Here is a 14,569-nt window from a genome sequence, read left to right as displayed (position 1 = left end):
TAAAGCAACATGCTGAATTTTTAAATGCCCTGGAGACCATTTCTCTGTCACATTAAACCTTAATAACTAAAATGACAACAAATTAAGTTAATAAAACATCTTTAGGTATTATTCAATAAAGGTTTAACACTCAAAAACTCTGATAATCTGCTTCATCAGGACGGGGTGGGTGTCCAAACTCTGGCAGAAAAGAGTGTATTCATGCAGGACACCACTGCTTTTACCAAGAAGCTGACCAACAAACAGTTGCTGGTTTTCTTTTGCTTCTTTTGGTTTTGGACTGTTTAAATGTACAATTTGAAACTTTTACCTTTGGCTTCAGGGAACTGCGATGAACATTTTTCACTATTTTCTTACATTTTCCAGACCAAATGATTAATTGAGGAAATAATCATCACGTTTATCGATAACAGAAATAATCAGCGCTGTTTCTTTTCACTTATTATTTGTTTTGTTTTCAAAAGGGACATTGATTGAATAATAATTGAATTTCTTTGGGTTTTGGGCAGTTGCTCTGACAAAAAAGACATCTGAATATGTCACGCTGGGCTCGGGGAAATTGTAATGCATATTTTCATTATTTTCTGACATTTTAGACCAAAGAACTGATAGATTATGGAGAAAATAATGGGTGGATTCATCTATAATGAACACAATTGTTAAGTTGCAGCACTAATAACAACCAAACACCATGTTTTTAGACTTTTTTTATACTTTTTATACAACTTCTTACGAACTATATAACATGATAACACTTTAAATAATAACAGTTGTGCTTTTATACTGCAGACCTCAAGCATAAGGAAGCCCTCCATCAGATAATGCGATGACAGTGTGGAGACCCAAGACAGTTGTTGTGCTTTTCGAGGATTCAGGTTTGTTTTGGCTTCATTGTTTCCTGATAAACTGCTAGTCGAGCCTGACATTTTGGTTCACACACTTGGAATGACAAAAAAAATGCTGCTTTCAAGTCGGCATTAGTGCGTCGGCCCAGCTTTAAATGTTTCCAGCCCGGCCCCGCTGTCAAGATGAATGGTGGGTTTTTCACAGAGTCAGATGATGGAGAATCCCATTGTGAGGAACAGCACACCGGCCGTGTCTACTGTGTGATGTTTCACCTCAGGCAAGAGGAATCAAAGTACCACCTGCGGACCACGGGAGCCACTCCTGCACAACAAACGCCGCTCTTCATGTCAAATATCCTCACTTGAAAATGTCAGAGATCTTCCACTGGCTTTGGATGCGAACACTCACTGTACCTGCCTCCGCTGTTCACAATGTAGGGATCTATTTGGTTCATGTTTGTCACGCTTGCCAGCTCAGTGTGCACTATAATCTTGCCATATTTACACAGATTCAACGTACATCTGTCTGAGCCGGCACACAACTTGGCTTCTCCAAGGCAGGTAGCCATTAACTCAACAAGAGCTCGACATTATCGTTTGAGTCACGCTGCTCTTTCCGTAACGCCGCCGACCACATATACAAGCTGGAACAAACCTATAATCAAGAAGGTGAGAGAGAAGGGTCATTGTTAAAGAAATTATCCGCTTGACTAAATGACTGTTTTCTCTCCAAGTGCCAAGAGGTGAGCTCGGAGGAAGAGGGGGAAACACCAGCCCGAGACTGGCAGAGGACAAAACATGAAATCATGCGGAGGAAAGCAAAGAATGGCACACGTGGAGGCTTGAGTGAATCAATGGGAGCCTTCTTCAATGCCTGGTACTTGATGGCAAGGACAGGTGCTGCTGGCTTGGCTATTTATCAAGAAAAAGGCTGAACCCAGGCCATTGCCATCACCCTGGGGAACATGATTGCATATTCTAAAGCTGGCATCTGCCCGGCCTTGAAGTGAGAAGTCGCTTAGGTCAAGCTTCACCTACTCAACACCAGTAGAGGCCTCGGTATGCAGAGAGTGCCAATGGGGTAAAAAGCTTCCAGAAATGAAATATCAGAATTAAAGCCTCTGTTATTGATTATTTTTAATGCTGGTTGATAGATTATTTTCTCCAATAAAGGTATAACTTATAGAATACACCAGAATTCAAAGAAAAACCGACAAAACAGCTGCTCTTTGTTAGCTATCCTTGGCTGTTAGCTAATTAGCTTATGGCCCAGTTTGCTGGGGAGCCACTGGGCCTAGAGTTTGTCTGGACCAGGACCTCGAATCACAGGGCGACTGGGCCTAGCTCAACTGGATTTGGCAGCCTGACGTGAGAGTGAACCTGAGCTGGAAACCAAACTGGGACTGACACAGCCTCCGAGACTAACCGAGGGGCCGGTTGACAACAAGGATAGAGTATGGAGGCGATTTACAGCTGCTCTGACCAGGACTTTGAGTTTGAGGAAGAGTCGGACATCAGCAGTGGCCAAATATGGTGTGTACAGTTAGGATATTTTCATATCTGTGAATTGAGGATTTATTACAAACAAAACTGAGGTGATTGTTTAACGATGTTTAACGATGAGTTAACAAGGCGATTAAGCTCATCTTAGTTTAGTAAAGGAAAGAAACTTAATTTCAGAAAGTGTCTATTAAGGAAAATAGAAGTAAGAGTATTTGATTTCTCGACACTTTGTGAGTTTATTTTGTTTATTTATTAAGCAAACAGCTGGCACACGAGACAGGATGGGCTGGGGCTAGCTGTTTCACATGCTAACTTCAGTAAACATCTCTGCAAAACAATACATAAACAACTTTAACCTGACGTCAACACTGTTGTTTCCTCACACTCTCCACAAAAGAGAAAGAAACTAACACTATCAAACGGTGCCCAAGCTGACGCCTTCAATGTGCTTATCTTGTTGGACCAAAATTCAAAGATATATAGTTTTCAATTCATAAATGACCAAGAAAAGCAGCAAAATTCAGATCATTTTTCAGATTTTTGCTTGAAAAATCACAGAAATGATTCATCAATTATCAAAAAAGTGTATTTTTCTGACACTTATTCATTAATTGTTTCAGCTTCTTCCACAGAACAATCTGAACCATATGGACTGCCATAAAAACTTGGAAATATGTCCTTCAGATCCGTGCAGCAAAGCTTTAAACTGTTATTTTAAGACTGTAAAACCCCCGCTTCATGTTTGGGTGTACGACAAATTAAAGTGCAGCAGTCTCCAGCTCCATTGTGTACACAAAGAGTGTGTGTGAGTGTTTATACAAGTAAGGACTAGTGGGGGTCTACAAACATGTGAATGCTGGATTTATCTTGCTCAAAAAAGGCTGTGTTGTCTTTGTTAGGATTAAGACTGCACAGAGAATATAAAGGAAAGTGAATCACTGTTTGATGAACACACACTCTCTCTCACACACACACACACACACTCAAGGGACTCTGTTAGTCTTTTTTTGTGTTTCCCCTCCTCTAAATTTAAACAAGGCCCAGCTCATATGTATGTGGGTCTATCTGAAGCTCAATGCATTTGTATAAGCAGGCAGATGGCCTTATTAGATTCGCGTTCTTGACGCCTTTGCATGTGTCTCTGCCACTGGTTGGCTGAATGGAGGCCATCTGGGATTGGCCAGGAGCTTCTGTGAATGGAGCCGGTGGAGCGCCATTCAGCACCGCGGACAGCTCCGCGGCGGCGCGGTGCTGAGCGCAGCTGCGGCGGCACACAGCGCCTCGTTTCCCGGACACCCACTCCAGCCTCTCTGACCCTGCTCGCTCTGTTAGTAGCTTGTAAACAGTGCACCGGCTATCAAATAGCGAAGCCCGGGGCCTGGAGCTAAAACGAGGCCTGTGTGCGGGCCTAGGTACTGAGCAAACACACACACACACAAAAAAGCCTTCCACCACATTAGGCGGGGAAACCACCTCTTGACATTAATGAAACGCTCTCGATATGGAGTGGGCGGCCATGATGAACACCTGGCGGACTGCGACAGCACACACAGGACGGACACACGGGCTCTCAAGAGTTGTTTGCTTACGCCTGCAGCCTCCTTCCTGCTCATTAAACTGTTATATACGGCTGGCTGTAAAAAAAAAAAAAAAAAAAGAAAAGAAAAAAGCTCAGCCACTTCCAACAAGCCTTATCGAGGGTTATCGACGGCTGATCAGGCGGATTACGAGCTGGAAGAAGCGCCGGGGCGGTGCTCAATGTCAAAGGAGGGAGCGTGGAGTGAAGAAAAAAAACACACACACACGAGCAGGGCCTCCATCTGCACATTAGCATGGGGCCTAAACACAATGAGGAGATGAATGAACATGAGGCCCGGAGCCGGGAGTCTCCTTGAATCTGTCATCCGTCTCCATGGCGACAGGAGGAGGAGGAGGAGGAGGACCAAAACTGGCATCTATCCGGGCCCAAATCAACAGATGGCCACCACATCACCCAACACCACCACCACCACCCCCCTCCATCCCTTTTTTTGCATCCTACCTTGCACTGCTCCATGCACGTCCTCACTGAATATTCCCCCGGCTCGTATTTCTGAGTCAGGAGCTCAAAGTCCTCGTATTTCTCCTGGGCGTGCTGGTCGTAGCGCTGGTACGCCTGGACGCACAGGATGCATCTGGAGGTGTCGCCATCGCCGAGCACGTCGAGGCTGCAGTTCAAATTGTCCGGACTTGTCGACCCGTAAAACAAATCCAGCAGAGAGTAGGAGTTACAAAAGGAAAGGTACAAATCGCTCATATTTACAGCCCGCGTCCCCTCTTTGTCGGAAAGGCCCTCGCACAAAAGGTCGGCATCTGCGTAAGCAAAGCAGTCTTTAGACAAACTATCCTGGTGGCAAGTTTCGAGCCGCCACAAATGTTTGGTAGAGTTTCCTATAAAAATAGCATATGGGTTTCCGCTGAGGCTGCTGTGTGCTGAGTGGGTCTGGGGTGAGAGGAGGTTGGAGGATGCGATCTTGACCCGGGTCCGGGCCAGTTTGGCCTCGGCGCAGAACCACAGGTGATCAGAGAGGAGGATGGTTAAGAACAAGAGGGATGCCAAGGACAGTCGCCATCTCTGCGCCCTCTCTGAGTCGGTGAATGGCTTTTGGTTGTCGCGGGGGGGCTCTAGCCAGATTTGGAAGCCGTCGTCATCTTCTTGCTGCCAACACGTCCCAGCACCCCTGGTCATATTTTGGGAACCGGCCGACTCCACCGTGGGGGCTCCTCTGCCGCAACAGTCATTGACGTGGGGTCCGCTTCGCGTTTTCCTCCCCTCAAGTGTCAGGTGGTGGGTCGTCCCGGCTTGCCTTTGCGTTCAGCGGTAATTCCCATTAAAATGAGCGTGGGCCGGATGGCAAATTAGACGCTGGCGACCACGGGCCGCATCCTCCATGGCTGACCGGTGAAGCCGCTGTCCTCCCGTCCGCCCTGAGCCCCGCGCCGCGCCGCTCCGCTCCTCTGCGTAGCCTCGACTCCGTTTTTAGAAACACTCACCGACTCGTTTACGTTTTCCCCGGCCTCGGTCGTGCAGGGACAAGGGCGCTATCCTCTTCCAACATGGCGAAGCTGTCTGCCTTTGTGTCGGCGGATGGGCCTACAAGCCTGTAACAGACCTCTTTTCTTTTTCAAGCCCTCACCGTCTTCATCTCGCTGCCGTTGTCAAGTTGCCGCCATGTTCGCCAAGAGACGGTGTGTGTTTGCAGGAAGCTGCGTCAAGTCAGGGGCGATAACCGGCGGTGTTTCCGGTTGTGACATTCAAAATAAAGGTCTTGAAATGACTTTTTTGTTTTGTGTCCTGTTTGTGACACAGTTAAAATGAAGCACTGTCTATTTATGAGCCCTGATCACATTTATGGACAGTTAAAGCAAACAGTCATTTCTCCTCCTCGGGTTGTCAGGGATATTGAGATATGGGTGCATACGTGCATGTGTATGGATGTGCAATAAAAGTCAAATCAAATATGTGGCATTATATTCAGGGAAGAAAACTATTTACAAAACACAAAATAAACATTAAGATATGTCACAGAATAAACAATCAAGTAAAACACTAAAACATCCCAATATAGCTAACTAATCTTGCATAGTATAGTTGAAGGCTTTTTAGACGCCACAGAAAATAAAACTATCTATTAAGTCAGACATAGCCTCATTGTAGGTAACAGTAAGTACTTTCCCCTTCTTATCCTTTTGTTTTGACACTCTTATGACCCCTCATTTTATTTATTTTTATTAATATTAATACCTCTTCAAGACCCCATGACCCCCAAATCAGGAACCATTGACCTAGGCTTTACCACAAGCCAGCTTTCTGATGAAGTTGAACACATTAGACCTGTTATATTGTCATTTTAAAAGACATTTTAAGACCAAAAAAAGCAGACTAGCTGATTTTACTAATGTGCATAAAGCATTTAATTATATAGTGTATATATAGTAATGATATAGTAATATTCAATATAATATTTGAACAAAACAAAAAACCTACAGCTGATGTTGAGCTACATTTTGTATTTTATTTTGAAGGTCAAATCAATCAACATCCGGTATTGTGCTAGCTAATCCTTCTAACGTGACACAACTTCTCAGGCTCTGACGTTATGCGCGCGCACCGCAGTCACCGCATCCTTCGGCACTTTGGTGCGTCAAGACCGACAGAGTGAGACACGACGTCACCAGAAACTTTCTGATTGTGACTTCAAAATGAAAGCCCGTGATGTCGGTGTCCAAAATGACTCCTGTCTCAACTATTTAGGTCTAAAGCAGGAAAGATAAAGAACAACTACAACCACTGAAGGCAAAAACATGCAGCTGTGCAGGAGATACTGAACAATAAGATGTGCTGACTGGATAAGGAGAGTTCGCGTGAGCTGTTTTATTCTGAAAATATCCATCAGCAGACTTATTGTAGGTTATATTGTAGTGTGCTTGACACTGGAGCAGACAGACAGGTTGGTACTCACCTGGTTTCAGATGCTCTCATCAAAAGACAGGAGCCTGTTTCCTCTTTAAAGGACAATACCAACTTTTGTCAGCTTGAGCCAATTTCAAATTAAGAGTACTCTATAAAACAGCCACTGATTTTTAAAAACAAAGGCTGCCGTTGAGGTTGAGACATTTGAATGTGTCTCTCTTGACGACCACTTCTGTAAAAGTTGTAAGAAATCAACCTGCTAACACTGACGCTCACCTCAGACAGGAAGTCCGTCAGGTGAACAGCGTGCTTTAATTTTTTGCCAGAGGTGTGACAGTGTTGCACAGTAACGCAACACAGACGTTTAAATCAATGAGCGCTCAGGCCTACAACTCCATTACCACTCAGGGATGAGATTGACAGCGATTAAAGCAGACACGATGCTTCACTGTGATGGATTACCTCACTCAAGCAAGTCTCTGCAAGTCAATCTTATGACGGTAATGAAACGGTTGAAAATGAGCAGCTGCCTGGTCGGCGGGATAACACAGTTTGAAAGGCTTGCGGCACACAGTGGAAACGTCTTGTACTGATGTCATAAAGGGGCTAAATGCATCCTTTGTTTTGCAAACAAACTGATCTTAAAGGACAACACAACTGTTTTACTTTGTTTATATGTGGCGGACCCTGCCACCTTCCTAGCTTCAAACAGTGTTCTGGGGACCTTATTTCCCTCTGAGAACAGCTTGTTTATTCCAGTTATGGAAAAAATAAATACTTCTGAATTTTCAGCAGGGTGGCCTTAAAGAGACGGGCACTAAAACGGAGCGTTCAGACAGAGGGTGAATTGAGGTGCTGCAGCAATGGACAGCATGAGAAAGATAAAGTGATTTGGGAAAATTAAAGCATGTGAACATCTTCAAGTAGACAACCAAAATAAAAGCTTAAAAATGAGCATAATATGTGACCTTTATGAAAAATAAAATACTGTTATGTTGGTCATATATTTATAAATGTTTAAACCATATGACCACTTATTCAAGAGGCACAAAATGGAGCTCGATTCTCTGTTGTTTCTGATTTAATTTCTTCATTGAGGGTGGGCCGTGCTAATTGCTGCACACAAACCTTCCCTGCAGCCATGAGCCTCTGTTTGGTCTCTACAGGAGCTCATTTATTTCAGCTGAGTGCACGCAGCCACTGGTTGTCTAAGGGCCACTTCCGAGCCATTTGTTTCTGCTTGTGTCCAGCGTACAGCCGGCCTAATTAGAGCATTTATCCCATTAGGACGTAGTATTTCTGCAATCCCAGCTTTCAGCGGCTGTTTGAGCGGCTGCTGTTTTTCTTCTCCAGATGACTGATAATCTGCTCCTGCGAGTCCTTTCAGAGGACAGGCAGTCAGACTTTTTCACGACTAGAAGTGACACAACACATCACATGCACAGAGCCACGCTGGAATAAGCACTAGTTGAGTACCTCTAATTAAAGCCTGTCAGTCAAACGCTCACTCCGCATCACCTGTAAATAGTTTAGAGTGGGCGATGGGTCACAGAACGCTTTCTGTGGCACAGGATTTTTCTTTTTTAACCACTAATCGAGATCATTTTGTTCTCAACTATTTTGTTATAAATATTTCTGAGTTTGTATTATTACCTCACTAATATTGTAAAATTCTGAGTTTGAATTTCTTCTCCAGAACTACACAGTGCCCCTTTGATTTAACAACGATGTGACAAAAATTCAAACCCTACAGGGAACGCGACGACATACCAATCGGAGCCATTATTCTCAGTATATGATTAGGAACAGGTACCTCATCCCTTTTACTTTGACAATGTATTCATGCGGCATTTATGCACAACAATACCCAGGACACCACAGGCAGCTACCTGCACCCTAGAGGCGACAGTAATGAAGGTTATAACATATCAATGAGTCCCGAGACGCAATGGTGACATTTTATAAAGACAGGAAAACATGGAGACATCTTTGTTGGAGGGCCTTTAGCTGAACCGATTTTAACGTACCCCCGTGGTGTCGCTCGGTCTCTCTCTGCCAGCTGACTACACCCTGACGAGCCGAGGTAAAGGCCATCCCTTCACACGCGTTCTCCATTTTACTTAATTATCAATTTTAAAAAGAAAATTGTACAATCAGTCCGTTTTAAACCATTTCCAGATGTTTATTAGAGTTGTGCTTACATATAAATAAACAGACATAAAGGCAAAAAGGCACACATCATATAAAGAGGGCAGTAATACCCCTTTATTCACAAATCACAAATGACAAAAAACACTACTAACCCTCATATTCCCATAAAATTTAACAGTTTTTCAAATGAAATCCCTCAATACCTTTTTTTCTTTCCATAAAACCGTTTCAATAATAGCTGAAAAAGATTAAGCAGTGTCTCTAAAAAGGAATGAATCAGCATCCGTATTTGGATCCCTCTTAATGAAATTCTCACTTTCAAAATTGAAAAAACAATCACGGCCTTCCTGACTTTCAAAGCAGCCTATCAATTTAAAACCATAATAAAATAACAAGCAGCCTTAATCACGCATTAAGAACGCAGAATTAAAACTAATTGAGTTTGCATGAAGCCCCTGAGAAGTTACATCCCTGTAAAGTACAGTGTAGTTTTGAATCACATCGCTTACTCTCTCTGGAATTGTTATTTTTCTACTTCTAGTTTATTGCTAATCTTGAAGTCAGCTTGTGACTATAAGAGGATTTCTCTCCAGTGTCAACTTTCTCTTCAAACTAAGTAGTCGGTGTCATCCATGAGGTAGCCTGCTGTGATTGAATCAGTCACCCATGAGTCTCTAACAATCTTAAACTTCTTCCTAAAGCAACGCCTCAGAGTCCTTAAATCCAGAAGTCTTGTTTCCTCTGCGATGATGACATGAGAGACTCCCTCCTCCAACCTCTGCACCACCCTCCCTCCATGGTAGCGAAACTCCAGCGCCCTGATGTCCAAACAGGTGGCAGGTAAGGCGGTTTGAGGTTCTCCTATGTCGGTGTAGCTGTCCATGTACACCTTGAAGGGTCTGAAGATGCTGGTGGGAAGGTCTTCCCAGCCGTAACGCTGCTCCACCTGGCAGACGTTTACCGCCGTAGACACGTCCGCACTGCTGATCCGGCCGAACACCTCCCGCAGCTGCTGCTCATCTGTGTCCACGAAGTAGCTGTCGCCGTGGCTGTCGTACTCCTTGGCGAAGTGCTCCCTGGTGGAGGGCGACATGTGGATCATGTGACGCGGTTGCCATGGGACCACTACCTTCTGGTCCAGGCACTCCAGCAGCCATGCGGCCCAAACCACGTCATGCTGATCGGACGAGATCAGGTTCTTCACACGCATGTTCTCCACGCCGGCGATCACGCAGTAGGTGTCCCGTCCTGGGTTTTGGACGACGATACCTCCACACCTAATGAGGAGAGGACATCTGTGATCAGTTATTTGTAGTTACAGTGACTACTGTTTACCAAAAGTTACAAAGTCTTGCTTTAAAGCGGCTTTAAATCAATATTTTTGTCTTAACAACCGATAAAAGGACTTCAAGGGCATCAATTATCATTCAATTCTGCAGTTTGTCTCAGCTCTACAGAGCATTTTAGCATCTTTCAGCTCATTGTTTTGGTTTCGTGGTCCCCAATTTTACTCTTTTGTGTCACACTCACAGCTTTTATCAATGTAGTGTTCAGGGTTTCCTGAAAATAATTCCCTCAAATCACAGTTTGAATTGTATTAAAGGTGAAGTAAGTGATTCTGTAGAAAGACAGTTGATTGTTGAGTCTAATTCCCAGGTCGTCAAATATCGACACACTGCTGATGCATGACCATGAACAGCTCTCGGAGAGACCAAAAAAAGGGCTAAAAGAAGAGTACATTCATCAGTTGGGTACAACCAAGACTCCACCTGAATGTTAATGTTGCTCCATGTCTGCTGGATCTATAACTGTTTGCCATCAATCATTCAATCATCCTCATTCTATTTTCTAGTTCAACAACGACTCTTTTAACAACACCACAAAAGGCTTCTTTCACGGATGTCATGTTACCTGGCCACACCCCTTTCCAGCTCAGCCTTGGGGTGATCCTCGGTGCCATTCAGGATACAGAACTCCACATCCTCGAACATATCCGTCTCCTTTGTAACCCCGGAGAGGTCCTGAGGCTTAAAATGGTCAATGATCCCGATCACCTTCTTGGGTTTGGCCACCATCTTGCGCTTCTTCTTTTGTGGTGAATCATCATCGATGCGGAGGTGCCTCGAAGCGAGTTTCCCGGACGCCTTACTGCGAAACTGATCCAGCTCTGCCAGAGTCATGCACTGGTGCCACTCCTTGTCATCACGGATCTTCTCGATTCTGGGGAAGCGCAGGGTGCAGTTGGTTTTATACATGTCGCTTCCGACTATTTCAGCTGCCTTGACCTGGATTATGACTGAGTTGCAGGGTTCGATGTAAACTTCTGGTTTCTCTGTACCGCACAAGATGGATGATGGTGGGTCATTTTTCTTATAGACTTTCCAGTGCTTGGCTAGCTTCAAACCAAGCTCGTACAACTCCTTCATGGTGTATCCAGAGCCGATGCGACAGAAAGTGTGGAAAACCGTGGGTTTCTCGCCAGGCTTTGGAGCTTCGGCAATGGCACACAAGAAGTGGGACATCATACCACCTCTTCTCCCTTTCCCCCAGTATCCACCAACAATCAGCAGGTCAAGCTCATCCATCAACCCGTCCACGTACTCTGGCTTTATTTTCATCCATCCCTCCCCACGCTTGTCAGGCTTGTAGATGGATAAAGGATCCTTCACCATGATCCCCTCTTCTCTGCTGTCAATGGCATCATTTAGAGCGTTCACCACCTCCTGCATGGTCCTTGCATCGGACTTTGGCACCAGGTGTATCCTCCCCTTGACCGGGGTGAAAACTGTCTGAAGGATCTCTAAGCGCTTCTTCAGAGATTCCTTGCCAAGCTTCTGGTCGTTAACTAGCAACACGTCAAACACACAGAAGCAGGTCTGTAGCTCGGAGTCATCCATGAGTCTCTTGATGTCGAATTTGCTTCCTTTCTGCATGAAGATCTCAGTGGTTGGGTTGTACGCCATCATCTCACCGTCGAGGATACAGTTTAGGACGTTGCTTTTAAAAACGTTGTGGATGTAAGGTGTCAGCGAGCCCTCCATTGGGGACGCTCCAAACTGCTGGGTGTATTCGAAGGCATTCCGGCTGAAGTACTTGTACACGTCCCCGTCTTTGTGCAGCTGTATACGCTCCCCGTCAAGCTTGGTCTGAATATAAAATGGGCTGTTTCCCATCTGCTTCTCCACATTGCGGATGTTCGCCACAGCTGCCAACATTGGCTTGAAAGCAGAGAAGAGTCCGATAGAGACGTCGCTTAAAGACACGGAGGGGTTGTGGAGCTGCTGGCACACTTTGTTCAAGTCCGTGTTGACGTTATAGAGCTCAGCAGCGTCCGGGTGGAAGACCTGGAGGACAATTTCTTTGCTGATCCCGAGCTTCATGTCCTTCAGAATCATTCTGATGAGCCATTTCTGCTCCAGAGCCGAGCTCTGGGTGATGAGGTGCAGCAGACTCTTTCTCACGAGATCCTTCTTCTTGGTTGCGTTGTTGATCGCCACAGAGTCCAGGAAGTCATTGACTTCTTTGACGCTGAGCTTTCCTTCACTGCTGCACCGTTTCTTTAGCACAAAGTATGCCATGCCGGCAAAGTCTCCTGCTTCTCCTTGTGATGTAGTTGGAGCACGGTAGTTCAACAGTTTATTGGCTTCCGGGCCATTCTTTGGGAGGCCTAATACATCAATGTAGAGTTTAGCCAACATGCTTTCTTTGATGCCGTACGCCATACGCTCTCGTTCAAAAGAGGGGACAATGAGGCGCATAGCTGGGTAGAAAGAGTCTGTTGTTTTGGGGTTGTCTTTGTGGAGGGCGGAATGAAACTTCCTCCATGATCCAATGAAGTCCCCAAGGATTTTGGATTTATCTGGACGGAGTTTAGACTTCTGGATTTTCTCACAGGTATTACACAGGTGAAGGAAAGGAACCTGAGCAGCAACGGAGGGCTGAGCTGCAGCATCGCTTTTGGAAGTTCCCTCCATGTTGAAATCTGTTGTATCAAAATAGCAGTGTAAATCAATGAATCTTGTCAAATGGAAATGGTTAGTCTATTAATTGACTAATTGATTGACAGAAAAATAATCTGTTTTATACAATTTTGACAAATCTTATGTCATTTTCAAACAAATATACCAAATATTATTCTGGTTCCAGCCTGTCAAATGTGAACATTGATGCTTTTGTCTCGTGTGACAGTAAACTGAATATTATTGCAATGACTAATAGATTAAATGTCAACTACTAAATTAATCGCCAACCTATTTGTTTACATTGTTCAAATCAATTACAGGCTAAGGCTTAGCATAATGTAATCAGATGATCACTGACCATAAAACTTTCCGTCACATGAAATCAGCCAGAAAATAAATGAATTTGACTTTTTTCTCTTTTCTGATTTTGTCAAAAAAGAGGTTGCTCTTAAATGTGGTTGATACATTACAATACAATCCTAAAATATATAATTGGACAAAAATAACAAGAATAGAAAGCCAGAATGTGCCCAAGGAAGGATACATACTCTAAATTGGTGCCCCGCTTAGCTGATAAACCTATTCTTCAGATTGAACAATGATGAATCAATGATTAAGAACCAAATCTACTAAACATGGTGAATTATTAGTGTTTTAAAACGCCAATTTTCCCCAATTAAATGTCTTACTATTGGAGTTGCAGATTGCTGGTCCTGACATGTTCTGACATGTCTCAGAACAGCCAGGGCTTTTAATCTGAAAAGCAGCTGAGAGGAACTGTCTAAACATGATGGTAAGCATTTCTTTTTTTTCCCAGGCCAAGCATCCACATGAAGTAAAGCATCTTTTACTGATTATTAGCCACATTTAAACGTATTTACACTGACATTTGCGGCTGTCAAAGAGAAAACCACGGTTAGTTCACTTTCAAAATAAAAGTATCTGTTGTCATAATGACGTCTGTGTTGTACAAACATGTCTGACCGGTGAAGTTACGGACATTTGCCGTCAAACGAGGCGATATTTAACAGCAATTTTGTATTTTTAACAGCAACTTAACGTGACATTCAGCTCACACTCAACGAAACGTGATTGAACACAGCGTTTAATGTTAGCTGAGCTTTCATTTTGAAAACACACCGCTGAAGTAGGAAGTAAAGTGTTATTATCTTATTCTTTAGCTTTATTTGAGGAACAGCGACGATAAATGTTAGAAACATAATGAAATATATCAGATTTGAGAGTTACCTTGCTCTTTTTACTCTGTCAGACTTCTCCAAGCGACCTACAAGTTGAAGACTTCCTCATACACAAATTGAGTGGGGACGTCCACCACGATAAACATTCCCCTGGAAACATGAGCGGAACGTTTGTTCCTCCACATTGTTTATTTGTGTTTTGAAACTTATTGAGTCACTAAATCTTTATCTCGTGAAGCCCAAATTTTCGCTTTATTTATGTTCTCATTTTTCTTATTGATTTGATCTGAAATGTCGTATCAGGAGTGGGATTTAGTTGTAACTTCCTGTTTCATATCATTTGTGCTTCATTTTAATCTTGGTGTGTTATTGATTTAACGCAGCAAAACGTTTTATATATATTATCAGTATCATATCAATTCAAACATTCTTGAAAAATCTGTAAATTCCCTGGAG

At 43.8% G+C, this 14,569-nt stretch overlaps 2 protein-coding genes across 2 annotated transcripts in view; both read right to left on the bottom strand.

Moving 5' to 3' along the window:
- The window catches only part of nalf1a (NALCN channel auxiliary factor 1a), a 31,986-nt gene extending 26,381 nt beyond the window's left edge, over positions 1-5,605 (bottom strand). The window contains exon 1 of the mRNA XM_084347615.1: positions 4,390-5,605. Within this exon, the coding sequence (XP_084203741.1) occupies positions 4,390-5,076 (687 nt within the window). The 5' untranslated portion in view covers positions 5,077-5,605. The remainder of the gene's footprint in view (positions 1-4,389) is intronic.
- Positions 5,606-8,958: 3,353 nt separating this feature from the next.
- Positions 8,959-14,241, bottom strand: lig4 (ligase IV, DNA, ATP-dependent). Its single transcript, XM_084347381.1, has 3 exons — positions 14,163-14,241; positions 10,864-12,934; positions 8,959-10,229 (listed from the first exon to the last, which is right to left on the bottom strand). The coding sequence occupies exons 2-3, from the start codon at positions 12,924-12,926 to the stop codon at positions 9,560-9,562; spliced, it is 2,733 nt and encodes a 910-aa protein (XP_084203507.1). The 5' UTR covers positions 12,927-12,934; positions 14,163-14,241; the 3' UTR covers positions 8,959-9,559.
- Positions 14,242-14,569: the final 328 nt, after the last annotated feature.

The sequence above is a fragment of the Pagrus pagrus genome (assembly GCF_965226575.1).
Source record: "Pagrus pagrus genome assembly, chromosome: 24".
Classification (NCBI taxonomy): domain Eukaryota; kingdom Metazoa; phylum Chordata; class Actinopteri; order Spariformes; family Sparidae; genus Pagrus; species Pagrus pagrus.
The sequence above is the reverse complement of the archived record's forward strand: the minus strand, read 5'-3'. Positions and strand labels throughout refer to the sequence as shown.

Excerpts from the sequence above, each read along its gene's own strand:
- lig4 (XM_084347381.1), bottom strand. The coding sequence starts at position 12,926 with ATGGAGGGAACTTCCAAAAGCGATGCTGCAGCTCAGCCCTCCGTTGCT. Across the intron at positions 10,230-10,863 it reads CTGGAAAGGGGTGTGGCCAG|GTGTGGAGGTATCGTCGTCC; the intron begins GTAACATGACAT and ends TCTCCTCATTAG.